The following is a 26145-nucleotide window of genomic DNA, read 5'->3' on the forward strand; positions in this document are numbered from 1 at the left end:
CACAACCTCTCATTGGATGTGAAGCAGACCCAGGTCCTGGAGCTGAGCAAATTGAGGGGGAAGTTGAGAGAGGGAGTGGGAGAGGAGCTAATCTCTTTTCTCTATTAACTGGGAGTCCCAAGGACAAAGGCCTGATTTTAAAACGTATTTTTCAGCCATTTCTGTCCCAGCTGCAGGCCTTTAGATCACCATGTGGTCAGACCCGAATCACCATTTGCCCAAATCACCATTTGCGCTTTGAAACAGATTCATACCATACCATTGTGTTCTATCCAATTTGCATCTTTAGCCTTTGGTTTGATTGTGTGATGAAAGGCATTGTTTCCTACTTAAAGCAAAGTTAGCCAACAAGTTCAGAATAGAGAGCTTTGGCTTTTGTATTTAGACCTCGATCCACTTCTGTACAAACCGAATAATCATAGATCAGAGAAGGACCGTAAAGATAAGTCTACTTTCATGATGCTGGGGAGACTGCAGACAAGTAAATCAAGAAAGATCAGTGTGTGTGTGGGGGTGCTGGTCTGACAATCCTTCTTCTCTACTTGGGCTATGTGGCGCCCACATCATGGAGGAGAGTGGACTGGGTGTTTGTGACACCTTGTGATTCCATTCAGGACCTCAGAGCAGGTTCCCAGACTGTGCCTTATCTTACTCCTCCCTGGTGCCATCATCTGCTCCTGCCAGCCTCTTCCTCCTCCAGCCTCTACCCACACCCCATCCAATCCAGTCTGAGACTAGGCTGCCCGCCCAGCTCAGAGTTTGTGCAGCTCAGCGGACCAACATCTAGAACAACCCGTGAGAAATAGGTAGCTCCAGAGGCAGGGGCCAGTGGTAGAGGGTGTCAGGGTAGAGGCAGTCAGGTAGTAGAGGGTGGGGTGTGGGGGGGAGGGAGTCCTATTCCTGATGAAGGAGCAAGATAAAGCCTGTGGAGTCACAGACCCAGAGCTGGAGAGGGGGAGCCTGGAGAAAGGCGGACCTCTGCACCAGGAGAGTCCTTGTCTTTATGGTGATGGTGATGGGCTAAAACTATGTGGAAAATTAGGGACGGTCACAGGGAAAACCCCTCCACATGAACACAAATAGATCCTGCGGGGAGTGAAAAGAAAACCCACAAGGATGGTTTGGACGGGTAAAATGAATAATTACAGTCATTTATGTGTCCTGCTCACTCTTTATGCTTCATTACCATGCAGCACAGTCTCTGGGGTGACTGTCATTAAATGCATCAGATTGAACGTGGGCTCAGTTTTTACCTGATTAGCAAAATGCTCACACTCGTAAACTCGGGCCCTCGCAGTAGAGTCCTTCGGCAAGACTGTTCTGGGCTTACAGTTAAAAATAAAGAGAAACGAAAAGGAGAGAACACGGGCGCAGAGAACTCATTGGAAACCTGCCCCTGCGCCCCCCGCCCCTCCCGCCCCCCCCCCACCCCGACCCCGGGCGCCGCCAGGCCGACACAAAGGGGTTAAGAGTGGGGTGGAAGTGGAGCCTGAAGGAGTAGACGGGGCCTCTATATAAGGTGCAGCGAGGCGTCGGGCCGCACAGCCTCCACCCCCCTCGGCCTCCAGGGCGGCGGCAACCCCGGCCCCCGCTCCCGTCCCCCGCCTGCGGGGCTGAGCCGAGCGCTCGCGGTGGCGGCGGCCAAGCGGAGGGGCCGGCCTTGCCAGGAACGCGGAGGGAGGGGTGGGGAGAGACAGCCAGCTCGCCCACCCCGCTCCGGGCGGAGGGCGGAGGGCGGCGGGCGGCGGGCGGCGGCGCGTCCCGGGGCCGAGCGCGTCTGTCCGGAGCCGAGCCGAGCGGCGCGGGAAGGATGCTGGCGGGCAGGGGCGCGCGCGCGGGCGGCGGGCTGCCGCGGGGCTGGACCGCGCTCTGCCTGCTCAGTCTGCTGCGTGAGTACCGGCCGCGCGCCCGCGCGGGGGGCGGGGGGGCCCGGGCTGGGGAGCGGAGGTGGGGCGCGGAGCCCGGGCTGGGGGCGCGGAGCCCCGGGCTGGGGAGCGGAGGTGGGGCGCACGGAGCCCCCCGAGCTGGGGGCGCGGAGGTGGGGCGCGGAGCCCCGGGCTGGGGAGCGGAGGTGGGGCGCGCGGAGCCCCGGGCTGGGGAGCGGAGGTGGGGCGCACGGAGCCCCCCGAGCTGGGGGCGCGGAGGTGGGGCGCGGAGCCCCGGGCTGGGGAGCGGAGGTGGGGCGCACGGAGCCCCCCGAGCTGGGGGCGCGGAGGTGGGGCGCGCGGAGCCCCGGGCTGGGGAGCGGAGGTGGGGCGCACGGAGCCCCGGCCTGGGGGGGCGCACGGAGCCCGGGCCTGGGGGGCGCGGAGGGCCGGGCCCCCTCCCAAGCCCCACGCCCCACGCCCGCGGCGCTCCGGGCTCCGCGGGGACCCAGGCCCTTGGACGCGCGCCCCGCCCGCCGGGTCCCGCGCGGCACCTGGGCAGCGGTGGGGCGGACGGGCGCGGCGAGGCGGGCGACGCGGTGGCCGGCCAGGTGTCAGCGGGGCCGCGCGCCCTGGGCTCCCCGGAGGCCGGCCGGGCGCCGCGGTCCGGGTCGTCGCGCTGCGAGGATGCCCGCGTCCGTCCGCGTGGCCGGAGGTGCGGAGCGCGGTTGGAGCCGCAGCCCGGAGCGGGGGGTGGGGAGGTGGGGGGTGGGAGACGCAGGAAAGTTTTGCGCCTGCGGGTTGATGCCCAAAGCCCAGGCCTGAGCGGCCGCTGGGGACCGCGCGCAGGCGACCCCGAGCCCCGGGACCTGAGACCCGGGACCGGGCAAGCCCCAGGTGGACCTCGAAGGAGCGGGAGCCAACCTGCGGCGGGAGGCCCGGGAGTCAGGCTGAGTTAGTGACCAGGGGAGTGTGGAATGAACAGTCCCTGAAAAAAAAAAAAAATCTTTGCATTTAAGATCAGAAAGTTAAATTGACAATCCCTCCCTCTTCCCACGCCCGTCCCGTCCCGCCGCAGAGAAGGTGGCGGTCACGAGTTCGTCGTGCGCCCTGCCGCCCCCTCCCCTTCGCGAGCCCCCACCCTGGCAGCAGCTCAGACTCCTTATGTCCGGGGCTTTCTTCCCCCTCCCCCGTCCAAGTTCGAAAACTAGGGAGTTAGCAGCCTGGTGGCCCCTCTTCCACTCACCCCCGCTTGTGCCTACTGCTTTAAGATCTTGTTCTCACTTTGATAAAGAAATAATAGACGCTCAGTAAGTATTTGTTCTTAATCGCTTTCACTTGGGAATAACATTCTCCCTCTCATCCCATTTAGGTTTCAAACTTTGTACATTGTTCTCCCTTTTGGTGGAGATTCTACTTCCAGCCCTCTAGGGCTCCCAATTCCCTACTCTTATTGCGTCCTAAAGGCCACCCACCATGGCCCCACAGGGTGCCCTGGGCCTGCCTGCTAGGCCCACTAGGCCCGTTTGCCCTCCGTGTCCCCTGCTGTCCCCCTCTGGGCCCACGCAGGTGAAGAGAGACTCCTGGCTTGAGAAAGCTCTAAGTTAGGCTCTGGGTTGACCAGTTTGGCAGCCCCCAGACCTGCCCTCTGGGGCAGGGGAAAAACTGTCACCGAGATGCCAAGGCCCTAGACCAGGGAAGTCCCCTGGATGCTAGATTGCACCCTCATAACAAGGGTGAGTTGATACACAGCTGATCAGATGTTCCACTCTCCTTTGGCTACACAGTGTGTGATGACCTGGTCCCCGGCGGAGTGAGGCCCACCCTTTATTTTTTTTTTTTAATGTCTTCAGCTGGCCAGTTTCAGTGTCGCCTTGGCCCGTAGCAGGAGGTGGGGGGAAGCAGCTTAACTCCTGCAAAATCTGAGCCAGTTATGCTGAGAATTCTACTGTCTCAGCTTTGGGGGTGACAGCTCAGGCATGGCTCCCTATTCCCAATCTTGCCAGATCACTTGGGCCAGTCTGGAGCTTGCTGTCTTCCCTGAGAACTTTCTAGGGTTTGTTTATTTATTTATTTTTTAATACTAGGAGTCCTTTTCTGTCCTGGCATACATCGTGAGATAAATAAGTGAGTGATCGTATCTTGAAATGCTAATGGAGGAACATTGCAGGAAATCTGTGCATTTTACTGCAAAATTTAGGACCCCTGGGGTTCTGTAGTTTTTGTGTCCTGTACACTGACAGAGAGCTTTGTTCTGGGGAGGTCCTTCTGTCCCCGTGAGAAGTTGACAGAAAGATGGGCACAGCAGCCAGCCAGAAGTAGACTCTTCTTGTGGTGGATGGGGCTGCCCTGGGTGGTGACCAGAGGCGGAGTGGGAACTGAGAGGCCACCAGGCAGGACTGCCATGCCACCAACTGGGAAGAGACACCTTTCAGGTTATTAGGAAACCCCATGTGGGTCAGGCTCAGGGTATGTGTTCCCTGTAAGCCCTCCACGGCCTATCCTTCCTCTTGCCATAAGGACACCCCCCAGGCCCACCTTCCTTCACATTCCTCTTCTTCCTTTGGGTCCTTCGTGCATGCTGACCCCACACCCATATCCTGTCTGGGGCTACATGTAAGAGGGGAAAAAAGAAAAGGGAAAAGAATTTTATCAGATATTTTCCAGAGGAGAGAGGACTCCACCCTTTGAATCTCTGCCACATGGCGACTGAGGAGGAGCAGCCTTGGGGACCTCTGACGAATTCAGTGGTCCCCAGGGGTCCCCCGGAGTAGGGTCAGTCCAGCTGGCAGCACCTTTTACAAATGGAAGTTTTCTTCGGGCAGCATTCCTGTTTGATAAAACACGCCTGGGCATCTTTTTTCTTATCCCTCTGGCTCCACCTCCTGGGCCTCCTGGTTCACTTGTCCTCTCCTCTTTCCTTCTCTGAGTCTTTGTCTCTGAAAGCTCAGGGCAAAGAGTGCCAAACTGCAGCAGATAAACTCGGGCGCAGAGTCTTAGAAAAACAAATTAAAAAAAAAAAAAAAAAAGAAAAGAAAAAGAAAAAGGAGGAACAAATAAAATTCCACCCTCTAGAGTCTCACTGCCTGATTTCCTTTAGACCCCGGGCCGGAGGGCCTGGGCTCACTTTCAGGGCCGGATGGTTACTCAGCTCCGCCGAGGGTGCCTGCCACCCTCTCTCCCGGACTTTGTCTGGTCTCACTAAATGGCCCCGAGTGTGGAGAACTGAAAATGTGAAGGTATGGAAAAAGAACAAAAACACCACCCTCTGAAAGAAAATGCTCAGAGTTGCCAGGACAGAATTTCCTATTTTTCTGGATTTTGACTTCTCTAATGAGAACATTCTCTTCCCTTCTCAGCTAAGAAATAGGAACACATTATCTACGATTTTTTTTTTTTTGGTCCCCACGGCCCCTGAGTTTGCTGGGGAGAAAGAGGCATGCGTCTTGGGGGATCCAGGTGCGCACAGATAGGGGTGGATGGAGGTATACGTCGCAGCACCTGCACTCCGGGGCCCACCCGGAGACCAACCGCTTCCCTTTAGATGTAAAGAAAAAGGCTTCTCGGCTTAATTGGGAAATCTGCTTCTTTCCGATTTGGGGAGGGGGGGAAGACTTCAAGAACCCACAACTGAGATCTTGTAGAGAGGCAGCATCTCTAGGTGACCAGTTCTCCGCTGTGAAAGAAAATGCTTTTAACGCATCTCTGGGTGAAAAAAAACCAGGCCTTGGATGTGCAGGGGCAGACAGGAAACTGAATTGCTGGGCACGAATGAAAATAAAGTGGAAAGTTGCATTTGATGGGCCCAAGACACGCAGGCTGTGGGAATCCAGAGGCCAGAAGGAGGAGGGAGAGGGCAGGGGAGGTGCCGGGAACACCAGACAAACAGTGGTGCCCGAGGGTGGAACAGACCCCGCGAGGAGAAGCTCCTTACGGTGTGCCGTGGATGCTTAGCACAGTGATGTCTGGTATTTCAAGCTTATGCCGTTGTCTCTTCTGGGCTGGGCTGTGTGATCTGGCTCCCAAAGCTTTGATACGCGCACCCCGTGCTCCGAAATAGAGGACTGGGTGCTCGGCTGGCGCACGGTGAAGCGGAAGGAGGACTGTAGCAGCCTGATCAGGGAGGCACAGAGCTCCAGAAGAGGAGTCAGTGGCCATGAGGACCACAAAGGAAGAGGGGACCAGGACAAATGCTGGGCCCCCAGAGAAAGCTCAGGAGTCTGGGGTTCCACAGTAGGTGGATGGGGGCCACCACAAGCTATTTGCCTAGTACAGGGAAGTCCCAGTCCGCTGGTGCCTTCAGGCCGCAGATGCTTGGTTGACCCTCACGTCTCAGCTTAGGTTCAGAGGCACCACCGGAAGGCAGCAGGCTGGTTCTTCGGTTCTGTGCTGGTCCAAGATGCCCAACCTCAGCCAGATGCGTAACAGGGACGCTTCCTGAGTGCTCCCGGAAAGGATGGGTGGCTCACCACTTCCCAGACGAGTTCAGCCAGTTTTTGAAGAGATAACCCTGTTATTTCGAGCTTTTCTTTGTATCGCAGCGAAGTCAGCTTTCTTCTATCTTCTCATCGTGAACTTTAACTTCTATCTGCGATTAGAATCGGTTAATCTGCAGTGACTTCTAATCTAATTCTATTCTTGGAACGACCACAGAATGAATCTGCTCTTTCTTCCCGACAATCCTTAGCGATCTGTCTGCCCCCCTTCCCCCGCCCCAGGTTATAAGCTCCTTGAGGACAGGGATTTATTTAAATTGTGATGACACACACACCAAACCTCAGGAAGGAACCTTCTCTGATTCTGTGCTCCCCCCCTCCCCCAGCACTGAGCATGGTCCTTTTCACATCCCTGGTGCTTGTTTATGACCAATAAGAGTGAGTAAAGAAGTGAAATGAGTCTTGAAAAAAGTTATTTATTCTCCATCCCCAAATTCTTCTTTTCTGGATCAGAGGTTGGCAAACTTTACTGTCAAGAGCCACGTAGTAAATATTTTAGACTCTGGAAGCCATATGTTGTCTCCAATGCATATTCTACTCTGTTTTATTTTACAATACTTTAAGCAAGGAAAAGCCCTTCTTAGCTCACTGGACATACAACAAACAGTCTGTGGGTGGGTTGGGTCCACCAGCTGTTTGCCAACCTCCAATCTAGATGAAATAACTCCAGGCCCTCAACCATGTGAGACTTGGTTTCTAGAACTCTCCTAATTCTGGTTATCTTCCCATGGACGCTCCCTGATTTAATAAATTCCCTCTTAAAATACAACACTGAATGAGACCGCTCTATGGGGAGGTGGTTGGTGTGACCATGCCTGCCATGATCCCCGTTCAGTCTAAGTGCATCTTCTGAGCTCAGAGGGTCATGCTTCGCGCCCCGGGTAAAATGAATGAGTCTAAGGGATGCTTCCGGCACTAAGGAAATTTATAATGTAACTGAGGCGACAAGACTTATACTCAGGAAACAGCATATATGATTTTGTGCCAGATAAGTGGCGGAGAGACGTGTCTGAAGGTCCCTGGGAAACAGAAAGAAAGGGGGCCCTCGACTAGAGATAACAGCTATTTCTTGAGTGTTTACCAGCCAGGCTAAGTGCTCTATACCCCTTAGCTCCTCTGTTCCTGAAAACAACCAGGGGGGTAGGGACGGTTTTTATTCCCGTTTTACAGGTAAGGTCTAGAGAGTTGAAGAAGCCTCCTCCTAAGCCCTGACAGTGAGAACACAGTCGAGAAGCCTTTATACAAGGTCTGACTCCGGAGCCCATGCTCTTGGAGCGGAGGATTCACTGTCTTCTCAGAAACACAAGCTGGGGGTTCCCAGCAGAAGGGCCAGCAGGCTGTGTCTTCCTGTTACTGTCTCTCCGTGGGCTGAGACACCCGAGAATTCCTCCCAGAAAGCCCTCCCGGGCCAGTTGCCAGAATCAGAACAGAATGGTGGGATGGGGCTAGCTGGCCAGGAGGTGGGACACCAGCAAAAAAAAAAAAAAAACTCCCACTAAACCTCAGAGGGTCTCTAAAAAGCAAGACCAGGTATATAATCTCCTAAAGCATGGGAATTTAGCTAGGGAATCGCTTCTCGGCCTTTTGGCTAAGATCAAGTGTGGAATTTAGCTAGTGAGCTAGCAGAACTTTCTGGATCTCTGAGGAGTTGTACATTCTCTTTCAAGATGAAAAGATTCTCCATTTTATTAATTGTAGTTGGAATCTCTGAAAAATGTATTACATTATGCCCCTGTTTCCTTAGTGTGCCCCTCAGAAAAAGGACTATAATTTTCATGACTCAGATGGATCAGGAAAATAATTTGGTTCTGGTACAACTCAGTGACTTTGTTAATGCTTACTAAGGTGTACGTATTTATTTACTCCTGCCGTGAATGATTCCAGACTGGTGTGGGTTTCAATCCTCGGGTCTGTTTTTCATTTATCTGTTTCTTCTTTTTTAAACTGTTGTTTCTCCTTGTTGTTTGCTTCTAAGAGTCTCTACTTTTTAGTTTTAGCGAGGCTATCAGATAACCATGCTTGTTAGAACTACGTGTAAAACAAAAATAATCAGCTCTGGATAAGTACCTGTAAGTTAAATGCATTACTCTTACTACGTGCGTTTCGTGACCCCTCTCTCTTCGGGCCCTTTGGCTTCTTAGCCTCATTTTGCCAACTTCCTGATACCTCGTCTCCTCCCTCTGTCCCAAGTTCATGACTTGAGATCAAGTAGGATATCTAGAGTCAAATCAGGTACTTAGGGAGTCACAGTTAATAAGGGTAGGATGGAAAGTGAACAGCATAAGATAGCCTTTTGTTTGGTTTTTAATTGTCCTATAAATGCTCTGTTGGGTTGGGCCTAAAGGCTGTTTGTCAGGAAGGCTCCAGTCTAGAATGGAGTGGAGTGGAGGTTTCACCAATTGTCCCCTAGAATCTAACCGCTAAGCTGCTCTTACTCCCTTCCGGAGTTGGGAGGACAGAAGCTTAGAGAAAGAAGGGTCAGCATTTGATGGTTGAACGCCATGGACGTGTGAGAAGATAGGATAAAGAGAGACCCGGGGTCAGTCTTGATTCGTGTAAATGTTATTCCTGCCAGATACAGTCTCTTCGCAGGAGCTCTAAAAAGGAAGCCCTAGAAACTGTGACACCAAGGGCCCTTGTCCCTGCTAGTCCCTACGCAACAGCACCTGGATTGGCTTGGCTTCCAGGGCCCTACCACCATGGTCCCCGGCTCGACACCCACTCACCCGTATCCTGCCCATCCCTTAGCCTTGCCTTTCTGCCCCTCCTCTTTGACCTGTTTCTCCAGGGTCTCAGGGGACATCCCTGCCCACTCCAGGCTCAGGGGTATGAATCTGAGGTTGAGGTTTCATTCCCTTCGCCAGTGGATCCTGCTACCTGTCCCTCGGTTTGGCCAGGTGGCAGACGGAAGGAGGCTGCGGTGGCCGGGAGCCCAACCCTAGTGGATTGGTAGCTGGCCTGGGTCCAGGGTTGCTTCATTTATCTGGCACAGGCACCTCTGTCCTCAGGACTAGCAGCAGGTCTCTGCTCACATCTGGAAAAGTTCAAAACTGTTTGTCTGGGTGAAGGAGGCCCTGGGGGAGGGGGTTCAGAAGCATGACATCACCTCAGTCAAGGCCCAGCTTTCTTTGGAAAGAGAAAAGGGCTGGGCTAGCCTGAGCCAGATAGGATTCCCAGGAATTGATGTGTTGGAAGGAAGAAGAGGAAAGGGTGGGAAGGAAGGATGATGTCAAGGGGGAGTTCCAGTGGTGCCTTGGAATGGTACCAGGGGAGGATGATCCTTCAGTTCCATGTCCACATGTTCCCACCACCTGCCCCCTATGGTGAGTTCATACCTTAGGGGCAGTTGGCTAGGTGGATGCTATCTAAGGGCAGAGGAAGACTGCATCTGCTTCCTCATCTATTTTATTTTGGAAAAATAACACCCACCTAACCCATGTGTGAGCCCATTCCTTTCTCTCCAAAAGTGTCGGGGATGCATCCTGACCTTTAGCAATTTAGACTCACTGACCCTCTTGCTCCTTCTACTCAAGTGTCCACTAAACCTCAAGGGGCCCCATTGCTTCCTGCCCTGCATGAACTGTGGCCTCCCCTCTTGGCCAAAACCTTGGTGACTCAGGTTCTTATCTCTCAAATGGAGATGATAATATCACCTCTTCCTCACCTGCACATAATATTAAGGTGTGATTGTTGTCCTTGCCATTACTTTCAGTCTACTTGCAGCAGGTGGGGAGAGAGGCAGATGTGGGAGAGGGAGACTTTTCTCCACTGTTAAGGGTGACATTCTTGGTCCCAGGTTAACTGCAATGAAACTAAAGCCCAACTTCCCTCTTGATGCTGAGGGAAAGAAGAGGTATCATTCTACATTGTTATTTGCCTGGAAACCTCCAAAATATACAGGCCTAGATCTCAATCAGGAAAATTTAAAGACCAAGAAAGAAAAAAAAAAAAAAAAAAAAAGGAAAATTTAAAGACCAGCTTTAGGGTGGCCTGGGATCCCTAGGGGCCTTTCCTTGAGGGTAGTTCTGCTGGGTACTAACCTGTGGATACCAAGTCCACCCCTAACCTTTATGGGGCCCAAGCCAAGAGTAGAATGGAGACCCTCTTTCTATATGTCTGGATACTCCAAGGTTATCCATCAGGCCTATTAGCTTATAAATGAAATATCCTCGGGGCGCCTGGGTGGCTCGATAGGTTAAGCATCTGCCTTCAGCCCAGGTCATGATCCCAGGGTCCTGGGATGGAGCCCCACATTGCGGGGGTGACGGTGGGGGTCCCTGCTCAGCAGAGAGTCTAAGTCTCCCTCTCCCTCTGCCTCCCCCCCCCCACCAATTCATTCTCTCTCTCTCTAATAAATAAAATATCCACTATCCTCTTGCCTTGAAAAATATACCTTCATGGCCTCTTGGAAAGACAAGTTTGTTTTTGGGACCCTGTCAGTCTCAGAATTCAGAGCCGCAGTGTGGCTGAGGAGGAGAAGATGGCTGGCCCTTGACCCCAGCCTGTCCCTCTTCTCTTCTTTTTTTTTTTTTTTCTTTTTTCCCTCTTCTCTTCTTATCCCAACTCTGGCACACGTTGTTGGGAACCTTGCATGCATACATGCAAGGGACACACCACCCACATGCTTAATGTGTAACTCTTCTCCTTGAGACAGCCACCTCTTGGCCACCCTCTCACCTTGGGGTGCATACCCTGGTGCTGCAGTTCACGCTTAGAAGGTTGGACTAGGAGGAAGGATCCCATAAAGATCCTCAAGGGAGTAAAGAACCCTTCAGACAAAAAGTTCTAGGAGTTCTGATCCCATTGTATGATCTAGAAGAGAGGGTATCTTTGCTGCCCCATGAACTCCTTATGATTTGGGGCAGGGCAGAGGAGAAGGTGGGGGAACAGATTATAAAGCTCTAAAGCTCAGGATCCCACCAGGAAGCTTCTCCGTCCTGGGTGTAAGGATGGCAGTGATTGGTACCCCAGGACTCATGGAAGGGCAAGGACCCTCAGGAAGATCTTCAGAGAATAATTAAATCCAGGAACATTATACTACATCGATTTAATATTTGTCCTTAATTCTCCCAACAATCCATGTAAGAAAAGACCCTCACTTTAGAGATTGGTAAACTGAGGCACACACGGACACACACACATGCATTAAACTACATAGTTATGAGCAGAGCCAGAACTACACTATCTTCCCACTACATTTAATGAGAAACTAGGCCTTACGTTCTCTAGTTCACCCGCTGGATTCCTAGGTCAGAGCTTCTTGAAAGAAATCTTGGGATGGCTCACCGAATTCCTCAACAGAAGACAAGGAAGATGGGTTTGCAGGCCACGAGGGAAAGAACAAAGGGGGTTTGGGAATGGGGCAGCCTTGGACAGAGAGAAGATTTTTAAGGGGATAGTGTAGAGATGGCATGACTCTAGTGATTATTACAAGAGTATATTACTCTAGTGGATGGAAAGTGACAGAGAGGACGACACATTAAAAAGGAAAAAAGGCATTTCCTCTCCCGTATTTTAGATTCTGTGATATTTATTGAGATACAATTTGATAGTTTGATATTTTAGTTAATACATTGCAAACATTGCCTTGCATTCTCATGTGGCTTTAGGTGGTTTGTTTTTTGTTTGTTTTTGTTTTTTTTACAATTTTTTATTTGTAATGATTATGGTATGTGACGTGCATATAGCATTTATCCTCTTGTAATTCACTTAGTTGTTCACAACTTTTCCCTCCTATAAATAGGACTATACGAGACATTTGATGCATACAAGCTTTTCCTTCCTTATTTTCTTAGGGAAAATCCAGTGGTGAGAAATGAGTCACCTGTCCAGAAGGATAATCATGATGTCGTGAGGCTCCAGGATGATTTAAGTACTGACTTTTTCTCCTTGTTTCTCCTTGTAGCCTTTGGGTTCACAAACACGGAAACCGTGATTACTCCTACCACAGTGCCAACCTCCACAGAAATAATGTCAGCTGTTTCTGAGAATACATCCAAACGGGAAGCCATCACACTAACTCCTTCTGGAACTACCACCCTGTACTCTGTCTCTCAAGACAGCAGTGGGACCACAGCAACCATCTCAGGTAAAGAGGGTTTGTCTCAGGCCCCAGAGGGATGCTGCAGTTGCTTGGGTAAAGCATTAGGATGTTTGCAGACCACCCGCAGGGCTCCTTGCCCCCTCCGAGAGAAACGTAAAAGCCCCACGAAATATGGTTTGTGCAGCATGCTTAGGGGACCCTGAAGTACGTTCCTGATAATTCCTCTCTAGTGACAGCTTTCTCAGGCTAGCGCTTTGGCAGCTGATCCTGATCGGTAATTCTCCTTGTACCCTGCCCTCACGCTGAGTTCAGATCAGTGATAAAATAAGGATCAGATGAGGACTCCCTAGAAATCTCTGATCTCTTCTAACTGAAAGAAAGTATGTACAGGTTCAGACTGGTTTTTGACTTCTTTAGGGTAGACCAAAATCCAGGTCTGTCAAAATCCTGAAAGCACTTCTAATGACATTCTCAATTATAGCGATGGTTCCCGCAGCTGGGTGGAAATGAGTTTGGTAAGGGTTAGGACGTGAAGTAACTCTAAACTCTCCCAGTTCCCTCTTCTGGTTTGAGACCCATGCCAATATCGTTCTCTATAAGGTTTTAATTTAAAACGGTGAACTGAGATGCGTATGTGTGTGTGTGTGTGTGTGTGTGTGTGTGTGTGTGTGTATGTATTTATGCAAACATGTGCTCATACCCACTTGTGTTTTGGTCTATTTCAGAGACTACAGTCCATGTCACATCTACCTCTGAGATCACCCTAACGCCTGGGACCATGAACTCTTCTGTTCAGTCGCAGACCTCTTTAGCTATCACGGTATCTTTTACCCCAACCAACTTTTCAACTTCAAGTGTGACCTTGGAGCCCAGCCTGCTACCTGGAAATGGTTCGGATCCCCCCTACAACAGCACCAGCCTTGTGACATCCCCCACGGAATATTATACATCACTTTCTCCTACCCCAAGTAGAAATGACACCCCAAGTACCATCAAGGTGTGTGAATTGGGCCAGCAGTGGCAGACTGCCCCATTGCTTCATATGTATGCAAACTCTCTCTTCCCTTCAACCTCTCCTCATCCCAACCAATGAGATTTGGGTCATGTAATAATTAGCATGGAAAATATGCTGCTTAGGTGCTCCTGGGTAGCCCAGTCAGTTAAGCATCCGACTCTTGATTTCAGCTCTAGGTCATGATCCTAGGGTTGTGGGATCAAGCCCCGTGTCAGGCTCTGGGCTCAGTGAGGAGTCTGCTGGAGATTCTCAATCTCCCTCTCCAAGTGCCCCTCCCCCTTCTCACATTTGCACTCTCTGTGTCTCTGTCTCAATAAATAAATAAATAAATAAATAAATAAATAAATAATCAATCTTAGGAAAAAAAGAAAAGAAAATATGCAGCTTAAATATTGCTGGAAAGGACAGACAAGGAGTGGAGACAGGCAGCTGATGTGGGGTTATTGCACTTCTGGAGAGTGCCAAGTAAAGGAGGTCTGCTGTGGTTCTTGCTAGTACCTCTCAGTCTGGGCTTTCACCAGGCCACCATCTCCCTTTGGGCATATTTGAAAACCATCCTCCATTTAATGGGACGACTTTTCCAGAAATGTTTGAGACAGCCACCATTTCCTCTATAGAGAGGGTTTGGCAGTATGTCAGGCATAGAGGAGCCATGGAGAACTGGGCAGACCAGGGATAGTAAGCTGGGCCTTGGGGTCGGTGGCTATCAACAGCTTTCAGCAAGAAGGGTAGAAAATATGAGGGCATGGAGCCTGGGGTCGGGCATGAGGAACCTGCCTGGTTTCTGTTTTCAAAGCAACCAGAATAGGAATCTGGAGAGTCCTAGGGGCCTGGAAGAAAAGGAGTGTCACCATTTCAGCCTGGCCACCGTATTATCTGTTTGCTTATAGGGTCTTCCTGCAAGTGTATAATCCGCTGCAGGGAAAACAGCCCCAGTGGGACAAATTCCTCCCCTCTTCCATTTCTGTACCATCCAAGCTCATGTTTACTAAGACTGCAAATAGCTACTTGCTGGCAAGCCTGGGCTAGTAACACAAGTTTTGATTATCTGATGGGGATGGGGATGAGATGGAGGAAGGGAGTAAAACCATTATATAGCTCTAGTCCTCCAACATTTTAAAATTTCCTTTTTTCCCTAAAACCTCTTAAGGAAGGACCTCACAGAAATGAAACTGGAAAAGAGGTGGGGGGAAAAAATGAAGGGCAAAGATACTAGCTTATTTACTCTGTGTTTTAATACAGGGAGAAATCAAATGTTCCGGAGTCAAAGAAGTGAAATTGAACCAAGGTATCTGCCTAGAGCTAAATGAGACCTCCAGCTGTGTAAGTCAAACTCCCCTCCACCTCACCCCCATCCATCCTTTCCTCTTCCCTCTTCTCCCACAATCCTTAAGCCATCTATAGGACTGGACCAGATGGTGGTGGTGGTGGGGAGACTTAGCTTGGTCAGGCACCTTCCTGCACTGAGCTTTGGGTTTAGGGAGTAAGAGGCCCCATCTGGTGGGCAAAGAAGGCAAAGACAATTTTATTAAATTTAGTTGTTAACTTTTCCCATTCTCCCTAGTACGTTTAATATGTACATTGGCAGATTTAAGTTTGCTTTTATGTCAAGAAAGTCCTTAGTGAAATATAAACTAGTAATCTACCAATTTGTTTATTGACACATAACTCTTTAATCCACATAGAAAGAATGTCTTTGTGCCATAATGCTATATTTTCCATATAACCATCATTCCTAACATTATTTATTGAGTGATCCCCTCCGTTGTTGATTGGAATGCTGTTTTTCAGCTTCTATTAAGTTTTTATACGTCCCAGGACATATTCTTTAGAGGTATTTTATTTGTTTGATGTCTTTTTTCTTTTTTGCCTGTTTTAAGTTTTGAAAAATTATTATACTTTTTTTATTATACTTTTACATTGTAGTATTTTAAATATCCAGCAGGCAGGTCTTTGCTCACTACACTATAAAAAATGTATTTTTCATCTTTTTTTTTAAAGAAAAACTTTAGAAATATCTTGTCAAAAAATTTTTTAATGTAAAATTTTTGTTGGAACTGCTGTAAATCCCTCTATTTTTCTGGTCTTCTCTTGTATCGTTCAGCATATTGTCTTTTCAGTTTTTAAAAACGAAAAGCTACAGTTTTTTCTCTGTAGGCTTTATGGACTTTTAAAGGTTATTTATAATATAGATTTCCCATTAAATATTCTAATTGGTCATTGTTGGTATATTAGAAAGTTGAGTTGTGAAATTTATCTTGGGCTTAGCCATTTCCTTTAACTTGCTTGTTAATTCCTAGAGCTTTCTAGTTGATTTGTTTTTGTTTTTATGGCAAGCTATCATGTTATCTACCCCAATGCCCTGTTTTCCTCTTTGTCTTTAGTAGTTAGACCTTGTTTTAGTTTCACGTCTTATTGCTTTGGTAAGACTATACAGCACAGTGTTAACTTTTAATGGTGATAGCAGACGTCCTTGCTTTGTTTCAGTAAATTTTCCTGACAGTTACAATTTCCTCAACAAAGAATGGAATGACAGGACTCTTCCTATTCACTTGTAGGGAAAAACATTTCCTTACAAGTTGGGAATCCATTTAAGGAACCCATATATGCATGGATTGGAAAGGACCTGGGTAAACTGTTGTCTGTAGAAAGCATTTGGCCATTTATATTTGTCCATTCCAAAAACGCTTTATCTAACCTGTGATTATCAGGGAGGTCGTTCTGACTCACGGATCTTTGAAAATTATACCTGAGGTCTGTTTAACCTAGGACTTCAAAAACAATGGGGATTGCAAAGACATAAGTCCACACAATAGAATAGCAGTGCAATTTGCAAAATGGCAAACCTGAACATGAATATGCAATGTACAAGTAATGCTCTGTGTTTCTGATGCTGATTTTCAACTCTACTTAATTTTTTAAAAAGTGGCCAAACCCTTTGCTAACTATAGCTATTAAAAAAAGCGACTTTTTGTTTTGTTTTGTTCTTTAGTGATACCCTGGTTAAGCACTTGTTTTCCTGTGTATCACACTTGTCTGTGCCAAAATGCGGCTTCTTTGTACCACCGATTTAGAACTAATTGCAGAGCATTCTAAGTGTCTGTCCATTCGAGGTTCACAATTAACTAGGGTCATCATACAAGACAAGTGCCAGAAACTTACTGCTACTCCAGAAATAATTCCTCTTACTATGCTGTGGTTGCTTTTTCTCTGTGGCCTTTACTGTGAGGGGAGGATCTGTGAGTAGGGATGTGGAAAGATAGCAAGTCTTCCAGTATCCAAAGAAGGCTGCTTCGCTCTTGACCTATGGTAGCACCAGGTCCTGCTACCATTTCCTTGGCCCCTCTGCCACTCTCAGTCCCCCTTTCTTCCTGAGGACTCCTCTGCCCCAGCCTCCAATCAGCAGTGCTTCCCCCAAGCTCCCCAAGGTAACGTTTCCCCAGTCCTTGCTCAGAATCTTTAGCCAAAGCTCCTGATGGTGTTTCGGATTCCTTTTCCTAGAGTCCTCACGCACGCTTGTCTGATAACCAGTCTGTTCCAAGGGCTGTGAGTGGCGGGATGCCTGCTTACTTGCCTTAGGTTGTGTTGGTACTTGTGGTGTCAGAGGGTTCTGGTTCTAACCATGGGACTGGCTCTAACCGTGGGACTGGTTCTAACTGTGGGAAACTCAAGCCCTACTCACAGCCTAATGAGAAGCATGAAGGATTTGAAATCCCCTAACATCAAGTCTTTGAGTACCTGTGTAATGTTGGCATGTTCCTGCCTTCAGTACATCCCCATAACAGAAATATGCATGCATGTTCCCAGCTATTCAGACACTCACACTGCCCTGGGACCTACTGAGTATCCAACCTGTTAGCTCTCATTATGTGGATCGTATAGGCCTATCTTCTGTACACGCGTCTACAAACATTTATTTCTCAACTACTGTCCTTTTGCTCCCCATCCTTCACCCCTAGGCAGAAATCACTTCCATCAGCCAGTGGGAGGCAAGGCAACCCCACCCTCTTCTCAAGCACCTGCTACCTCATCTTAGAGTCCTCATTAGCAGGACCTGTCACTCAGAGTCTAACTTTCACTCTCCCTGTCACAACATTGGGGTAATCTAGTTTTTGTGGTTATGGTTACCCAAGTAGTTTCCAAAATACAAGATTATCTTTTCTTACTTTATTTTCTTATGCTATGCTTGTTTATCCAGGGGAATCCACCAAGACACTTTTTAATGGTGGTAAAATACACACAACATAAAATGTACTGCCTTAACCATTCGTAAGTCCACATGCAGTTCAGTGCCATTAAGAACATTCGCATTGTTGTGCAATCTCCAGAACTCTTCGTTGTCCAGGACTGAAACCCTACACACATTAAACAACTTCCCATTCCCCCCCAACCTCCTAGCCCCTGGCAACCACTAATCTGCTTTCTGTCTCTATGAATTTGGCTACTCCAGGGACCTCAGGAGTAGAATCATACAGTGGTTATCTTTTTGTGACTGGCTTATATCACATAACATCATGTCCTCAGGGTTCATCCATGTTGTGGCTAGTGTCAGAATTTCCTTCCTTTGTAAGGCTGAATAATATTCCATCGACATTTTTTTTTAATTTTTTTTAATTTTTTATTTATGATAGTCACAGAGAGAGAGAGAGAGGCAGAGACACAGGCAGAGGGAGATGCAGGCTCCATGCACCAGGAACCCGACATGGGATTCGATCCCGGGTCTCCAGGATCGCGCCCTGGGCCAAAGGCAGGCGCCAAACCGCTGCGCCACCCAGGGATCCCTCCATCGACATTTTGTTTATCCCTTTATCCACCAAGGAACACTTGGGTTGCTTCCACCTTTTGCTATGGTGAATAATGCTGTTATGAACGTGGCTGTCCAAATACCTCTTTAACACTCTGATTTCGTTTCTTTTGGGTGTATACCCAGAAGTAGAATTGCTCAGTTACATGGTAAATCTATTTTTCCATCTTTGACCACTCGCCATACTGTTTTCCCTAGCAGCTGCACTATTTTGCATTCCCAGCAACAGAGCACAAGGGTTCCGATATGTCCACATCCTCACAACATTTGTTAGGTCCTGTGTGTGTGTGTGTGTGTGTGCATGTTTTTGTTTGTTTGTTTGTTTATAGTAATCATCCTAATGGGCATGAGTGGTATCTCATGGTGCTTTTGACTGACATTTCCTGATGATTGGAGATATTGAACATCTCTTTATGTGCTTATTGGCCATTTGTATATCCTCTTTGGAGAAACCTCTACAAGCCCATTGCCCACTAATTTGTTTTTTAGAACTACCTTTCTTTAGAGCCACATGTGTTTATATGCAGAGGTTGTATTTACTCAGCTAGCTCACATCACCCTTGTTCTGTCACATTGACTTCATCTAAGGCAGGCCGCTTCCAACCTCCAGATCATATCCACCAGCCCACGCCTTCCTTGCCCTCTGCCCAAACACTAAAGGTCCGTTTCCATGCAGAAAAAAAAAAAAAAAAACTTACAGATGGAGGATAGATGAAGACAGTGTGTCTCCTGGAGAGAGCCTGAGGTCTGGAGGCAGCCTAACTCCTTGCTCACTTACTGTGTCACTTGTAGCGGGCCCTTCACTCCAATCTCTAAATGGAAACAAGGTTTTTACCTGCAGTGTCAAACTCACACCAAAATAGATAAAATGAGGGAGAGAGAGAGAGAGATTGAGAATTGATCCTAAAAATCGCAAAACTGGGAAAAGTCCTACGGGTCATTTAGAAAAATACCTGTCCCTCCCTCCCCCCTGCTCCAAAGCTCAACATGCTTCTTTAACATGTTAAGAGTCTTTGCGAAGTTTGAGGATGCTACCCAAGGAAGGTTAGATGGTTTTATTATAGTAGGTATTATTTTTGCAAAGGAACATGAGTGAACAGATGTGGCTAGGGGCTCACAAATCTGAACCTCATGAGCAAAATGGCAAAGGCTGTGGCTTCCTCCTGCCCACTCTCCCATGATATCTGCCCACAGCCTCTCTTGGGGGAGGATGTTTATTTCAAGCATCCGGAGAAGCATTGTGCTTTGTTCAGGATCCACCTGCTACTATCCAGTTCCAAACACAATTCACTGATGCTGTTGGACTCCAGAGTGGGAGGCTGGCCACTGTTATTCCCTTGAATTTAGTCCAAGAAACTAAGCAAAGGGTGGAGGGACCCCATTGGAGGCCAAACCAGTTGGGATGTTAAGTTGAACAACAATTCGCTGAGTTATTTTGTTTGTTCGGTGCTAGGCTCAGCATGGTCTGGGTTCAAAATTATGAAACGTACACCCACTGCCCCCATTAAGGAGTCTTATAGTCTAGCCAGGGAGAAATGACTATGACAGGAAGGCAGACTATGGTCACATCTGAAGCGTGGATCCTAGGGGATATGGCAAAGAGGTATTGCCGTTATGAATAGTAACAGTACTAGCTGCCATTTGTCCAGTGCCCATTAGGTTCCGCCCACGCTCCTGGGCCCTCTTCATACAACATCTCCTCAGTCACAGCTCAGTCTTCAGCGGAGGAACCTCACACTCAGACTAGTTGCATGACTTGCAAAGAACCTAGAAAATATAGCAGAGGCAAGGTTGAAGCCAGGCTATGGAAGACAGGACCAGCTTCATGGAGGAGGTGGGATTTGAGTGGAGTCTTGAAGGATGGGGAATCCAAGGGAGAAGGTGGTGGTCTTCCTTCTTCTTATAGCCACGGTTGTGAAGGTCGCAGGCTCTCACACACTTGGGCTTCCCATGGTGGGACATCCCCCACCCACCCCTCTGAAGGCCTTTCCCCACCAGCTTCTCCTGCACACATTCTCCCCGTTCTTCGACGCCTACCATGACATGTTTCCACTAACGCCCAACCTGATGTGTGCTCGCCCTCCTTTGAATGTCCGTAGCACTTTAGTAGTACCTTCCTCATCATACTTAACATGGAAGGAGCTCTGTCACCCATCTCTTTGTGCCTCAGTTTCTTCATCTGTCAAATGGGGAGAATAATAACACCCATCTCAAAGGGTTATGCAAAGCCTAAATAAGTCAATAGGCGTGAGGCACTCAGAACAGTGCCGGACACATAGTAAGCATCATTTATTTTCATGGCCACGTATGCAGACTGAGAGCTGTGACCATGTGGAGTTCACAGCTACCCCCACTCCCACCCCACCCCACACGTGATACACGTGCAGAGATTTTCACTCAGTATCTTCCAGTTGGAGTTTCATAAATGTCAGAAGAGGTGACCAGAGTTGAGGTGCAGCTTCTTAAGACTCTGTAGTTTGAGGAAGGTGCCATTTTGTGTGGCTTGTTTAGATTGTGCAGGAGCCCTGTCCCTCTACCTCTCTCCAGAAGGAGACATATTTCAACCAGAGACCTCCAGAAGCCCAGAGTTGTCCAGACAGGGACTCCCCTCCTCCTCATCCAGAAGGCATGGTGTTTGGGAGGGTGTGGTGCTCACGGGGAAGCAACGTAAGGCTCCCCAAAGAGAAAGAGGCCTAGGGAAGAAGGAGCTACTGGCCATATCCTGAGGTGTCCAGACTGCCCCCAGCAGACGCTGTTTTTAAGAGCTTGATTTTTCCAGAAACAGAGCCTCTCTCCAAGTACTTCCTTCGAGACCTTTCTCTGAGGGGTGAAGCAGCAGTGGCCTGAGAATTCATTTTTCTGTGACCTTGGCTCTTGAGGGCCTTCTGAGGCTACCTCTGGACTCCTCTGTCTGTGACCTAGAGGTTAGCTAGCCCTGCTCTTTTGGCCTCACCCGAGCCCGGTGAGTTCCTACTCAGCTCCCTTAAATTCCAGCTGAGGCTTCAGGCCAATCCTGACTTTGCTCCTTGTGTGGGAGCAAAGGATCCTGGGTTTTTCTGCCTCAGGCCACAGCAGTAGGAAAATACCCAGGCTGCTTTCCAGGCTGGGAGGGCCCCAAGGAGCGGTGCCGCCCCACAAACAGGAAGCCATCTCCTCCACGGAGGCTCAGTTCGGATGCCCCCCACACGCCCCAGCAGTTTCCCCCCCAAACAGGAAAGTTGTCGGAGCTGTTCAGGCATTTCCTCCTCACCATCTGCCATCCGGACAGAGGAGAGAGTCTTGGTTTCGGTTCCTTTCCTGTGCAGGGGTGGGGGCGCTCTGATTGGAAGCTGCTGGAACACATCCTGGGACTCATGAGAACAGGCTGTGGAAGGCCACAGCCGGTGTGTCCAGTTCCTCCCGGGGCCGGGACTCAACTGTCCAAGAATCATGAGAATTTCCCTCTCGGGGAGGCTGAGTTCCCGAGTCCTAGAGACCACCAGCAACCTGGAGCAATCTGTGAACCCCACGTAAAACTGGGTCCCATGCCGTTCATGAGAAAAAGGGGACAGGAGAAATACCCCATTTCAGCTGGAGCTGGGCTCTTCAGGAGCCCCCCTGGAGGCTAAGAGGGAAGGGCCCTCGGATGCCCGAGTCCATAGCCATAGATTTGTGCTCTACGCCTCACTTCCCTTGGCTTTTCCTCCAACATTCGGGGCTATTGTAACCTTGAAACAAAGGATTTTCCCTTCATCGGCGACACATTATTAATATTTTCCGTGATTGGCAATTTATTTTGAGTTTAATTTGAAATAACATATGCATGGCCCGGGCAGTCCTTCAATGAGATCATGTTTCCTGAATCTGTTCTCTGACACCTTACAGTGCCACCCATGACACTGATACATATACGTTTTGGTACTGGGACATTTTTGAGTTTTTGTTTTTTTTTTTCTTGTTGTGTTTTTGCATATATATAGGTCACAGGATTTTCCCCCAGTTAAAATTTTAGGGAAAAAAGAAAAAGTTCTTCTTGTTTAGAGAGTAATGGGGTGACTTGAATCAGGATCCCTGACACTCTGGATGCCGTTCTGGGTGCATTAGTAATTTCATATTTCATCTCCCGCTCGCCATTTCTCTCTGTCTGCCCAGGAGGACTTTAAGAAAGATAACGAAGAAAAACTGACCCAAGTCCTGTGTGAGAAGGAGCCAGCTGAGGCTGGGGCCGGGGTGTGCTCCCTGCTTCTGGCCCAGTCTGAGGTGAGGCCTCACTGCCTGCTGCTGGTCTTGGCCAACAAAACAGGTAAGGGGTGCATCTGTCTTGGGCTCTGGGGAGCAAGCAGGGCTGAGCTTAGAGGATCCTAAGAAATCTAGTAACTGTGCTGAAAGAGCCCTCAGGTGCTAGGGGACAAGAGCCTGGCTGACTTTGGGAGAAGCTCTCCTGAGAGGGCCATCAGAGCATCATCTAGAACATCACAGGGGGGCACAGCAGGATGATCTTTTCCTGATTCTAGATTCAACAGTCCCTGTTTCTAATTCTAGAACTTTTCAGTAAACTCCAACTTCTGAGAAAGCACCAGTCTGACCTGAAAAAGGTAAGTTCTCTAAGATGATGGGAAGTCTCAGAGGGAATATGGGTCAGGGGAATTCACTCGAGGAGGGGAGAAAGTAATTCTTTTTTCTTGACCTCTTTCCTGTCTCTCCATCCTTCTCCAACAATCTTTGCCTTTCTGTGCTTGAAACAAAATTTTATGGTGCAGCTTGTTTAAGGGATGGCAGTCTGAAATCCCATTTCGAAAAAATCCCTGGGGTCAAAGTCTTCTTGTGTGCACCCCCTGTTGGGCCTGGAATGGGCTGCAGAATTCCCATCCCACAAGTGACAGTCTGTCTTTTCTGTGTCTTCCCTTCAAGCTGGGGATCCGAGACTTCACTGAACAAGATGTTGGGAGCCACCAGAGCTATTCCCGCAAGACCCTGATTGCACTGGTCACCTCAGGGATCCTGCTGGCTGTCTTGGGCACCACTGGTTACTTCCTGATGAACCGCCGCAGTTGGAGCCCTACAGGAGAAAGGCTGGTCAGTTTGGGGGTCCAAAGCAAAGAAATTGAGGAAGATAGGGGTCTTCTGGGGAGGTCCCTAGGTGTCATGAGGAGGGAGGAGAAATACCAGAAAAGGTGCTTCTGTGCCCTTACACGTTGACGTGCATACGCGCACATTACCATGTCCATGGACAAGTCTGAATAATGCGTGGCAGATTAGGAAGGGGGCACTGACTGGGGTCAGGCCACCTGCTCACTGTGGCGGTGGATGGCTCATGTCATCTATTTATGATCTTGCCTGGGATAGTTTGGCTGGGTACAACCAGAACAGGCTGCTAAATCAGCCACACTTATCAGCAAGTATATTAAGTGCCCATGGGTGCCACCCAGCTCTGAAGAAGGGGGCATACGGAAGGAGAACCTCCTCTTCAAGTGTTCTGGATGAGGGAGGACAAGACTGGGGTTTGACTCCTGGCTACATACTCTGGGGAGGTCATCCCATCCTGGGGATTGCCTGGTTTCTGGTGGGAACTGGTTATTAAGTCGCGGTGGCACCATGTGGTGCCTCTCCTCTGTCCTTTCTCCTTTAGGAGCTGGAACCCTGATCGCTCTTCAGGAAGAAAGGAGTCTGCACATGCAGCTACAACCCCCACTCTCTCCCCCACCCCCCACTGCCTCAATCCCCTGCTTACCAGATAATGCTCCTTTATTTATACACTGTCTAGGGCGAAGACCCTTATTACACGGAGAACGGTGGAGGCCAGGGCTATAGCTCAGGCCCTGGGGCCTCCCCTGAGGCTCAGGGAAAGGCCAGTGTGAACCGAGGGGCTCAGGAGAACGGGACCGGCCAGGCCACGTCCAGAAACGGCCATTCAGCAAGACAACACATGGTGGCTGATACAGAATTGTGACTCTGGGGGGGGAGTAAGGCTGGGCAGGGTCTGGGGAAGGGGCCCCTCCCAGCACCTGACCACATGCTGCCTCTGTGCTGGAGCTGCCACCACTTACATTCTAGCCTTTCCTGCTGCACACACCCTCCGAGGCCATTCCTGGGGCCCTGCACTGCACCAGGCCGAGGGGTTCTCTCCATCCTGGGGCCCGGGAGGTAACCCCTACCTTTTATACATTCATCTCACTAAGCCTAGAGTCTGGTCTCCTTTGAGAAAAGACATGAGGGAGACGTGCCAAAGTATAGAGAAGCTACCAGAGTTGGGGGGGTGGGGGGTGATGATCTCACATCATTCACGTGTGGGCTTCTTCCCTCTTCCTCCTCTCTGCCTTATTAAAAGAACTTCCAGGGGGAAGCATGGCCTTTTCTGGGCTACAATGTCCTCCTGGGAGGCTTTGTCTTTTCCTGTGTCTTCCTCATGTCTGTCTCCTCTACTTTAGGGAAACCAAAGCACCTGCTCCTTTGTAATGCTATAGCCAGCAAGACTTGTTGTCTTAAACCGTCTCCCTTGTGCTCACACCAGCTCACTGTGGATTCAGGCACCGGCTTCCCTCATGCTCTCCGGGCTCCCTGAGCTCCACACCTTCTCCCTGCACCTCTGTGTACAGAAGCCTGCACTGTTCTCTGGCTGAGCCTGGAACGAGACTCCAAGTTTTGAACAATGTCTTGTGTCTATGTTTGGGAGACAGCATAGGGATGCGTGGACACATGCGTTCCTATCTTTGGGGACAAATGAAGGAGAGGGGATGGCTCAGTCCTTGTCTCTCTGGGGCTCACAGAGTCTCATCTTGGGCCCCCGTTTCTCCCTGTGAGTCTCAGTGAACGGGACCAAGGGACCAGATCTTGGAGCCAAGCCTCTTGACCCATGCACCTCTGAAGAAGCCCCTCGCTCGAAGGCTAGGTCCTGGCCTTGCCCTCTGATCCTGATGGCTTCCTCCTTCCTCCCTCTGACTCCTGGGTGAGCTGTGGACTCAGACTCCCAGCAGACTCCTTTCTGTCTCAGCCTCCCCGACCCCAACCCCCTCACTGTTCTGTACCCCCATATAGTCAGGGCCCCCGACATCTCCAGAGGACCTTCATCACAAGCCATCTCCTCTGTAGGTGGCCCAGGTTCTCATTTATTTTTTTAGGTATTTTTTTTTTCCAGAGGGGTGAGCAGAGATCTTGGTTTCAATGACGGTTGGAAATAGAACTTTCCAGAGATAGGAAGACTGGGTGGATTTTATTTCTGAATACAAAAATGGTGTGTGTAAATACTGTAATTAAAGTGATACCGAGACACATCTGTTCTGTGTCGCTGCCCCAGCCAGGTGTGTCTGAATGCCACGGCGGTGTCCCTGGTGTCCCGGTCAGACCCGGCCAGACTTCCCAATGATGTGGTAGAGAGGGGTGACCCTGGAAAGAGGTGGGCCCATCTCGGGGGATACAGGCAAAAGCCAGGGTGCTGCCCCTTGGCCAAGTGTCCCTATGGGTGGGGGGGGTTGGAGGAGGGTCACAGGAAGGCTGGATGTTTCTAGTCATAGAAAGACAGACACCAGAGCGCAGCAGGCGCCTTTAGGATGGAGGGTGGTGTGCTGAGGACGTGGGAGCTCGAGCTGTCGTGAACACCCTTCTGAGAAGTGGCGCACTTTGGTCACTGGATGCAAAATACGCATAAGCAAGGGAATGAGCCCCGTGTAGCGTGTATTTTCACACCACCTCCCACCCGAACTGGGAGCAGAGCAGGGGAGGCAGGTAGGGCAGCTTCTGCTCCCCAGATCTGGCTGCCAACTCCAGGAGGGGGTGGCTCCTACCTTCAGCACCAAGACACCAGCCTAACTGCAAAAAAAGTCCGCAAGTGCACCCGCCCCCCCCCCCCCCCCCCGCTCCCAGGGCCCCCCCCCAACCCTGCCATAGGAAGTGGGGGAGGGAGCACTGCCAGACACTGCCCAGTAGCTTCAGGAAACACTCCCAAG

At 49.7% G+C, this 26145-nt stretch overlaps 1 protein-coding gene across 2 annotated transcripts; it reads left to right on the top strand.

Moving 5' to 3' along the window:
- The first annotated feature begins 1730 nt into the window (after positions 1 to 1730).
- Positions 1731 to 25473, top strand: CD34 (CD34 molecule). Of its 2 annotated transcripts, none has more exons than XM_072831221.1 (8): positions 1731 to 1889; positions 12267 to 12449; positions 13130 to 13401; positions 14662 to 14742; positions 22355 to 22505; positions 22745 to 22797; positions 23114 to 23278; positions 23967 to 25473. In XM_072831221.1, the coding sequence occupies exons 1-8, from the start codon at positions 1811 to 1813 to the stop codon at positions 24150 to 24152; spliced, it is 1170 nt and encodes a 389-aa protein (XP_072687322.1). In that variant the 5' UTR covers positions 1731 to 1810; the 3' UTR covers positions 24153 to 25473. The 2 variants fall into 2 exon arrangements, with proteins under 2 accessions (XP_072687322.1, XP_072687321.1); XM_072831220.1 differs by having other exon boundaries at positions 1744 to 1889; positions 23832 to 25473.
- Positions 25474 to 26145: the final 672 nt, after the last annotated feature.

Source organism: Canis lupus, chromosome 6 (genome assembly GCF_048164855.1).
Source record: "Canis lupus baileyi chromosome 6, mCanLup2.hap1, whole genome shotgun sequence".
Lineage (NCBI taxonomy): Eukaryota > Metazoa > Chordata > Mammalia > Carnivora > Canidae > Canis > Canis lupus.

Coding starts and splice junctions, on each gene's coding strand:
- CD34 (XM_072831221.1), top strand. CDS start 1,811: ATGCTGGCGGGCAGGGGCGCGCGCGCGGGCGGCGGGCTGCCGCGGGGC. Junction 12,450..13,129: donor GACCACAGCAACCATCTCAG/GTAAAGAGGGTT, acceptor GGTCTATTTCAG/AGACTACAGTCCATGTCACA. Junction 22,506..22,744: donor GGTCTTGGCCAACAAAACAG/GTAAGGGGTGCA, acceptor TTCTAATTCTAG/AACTTTTCAGTAAACTCCAA.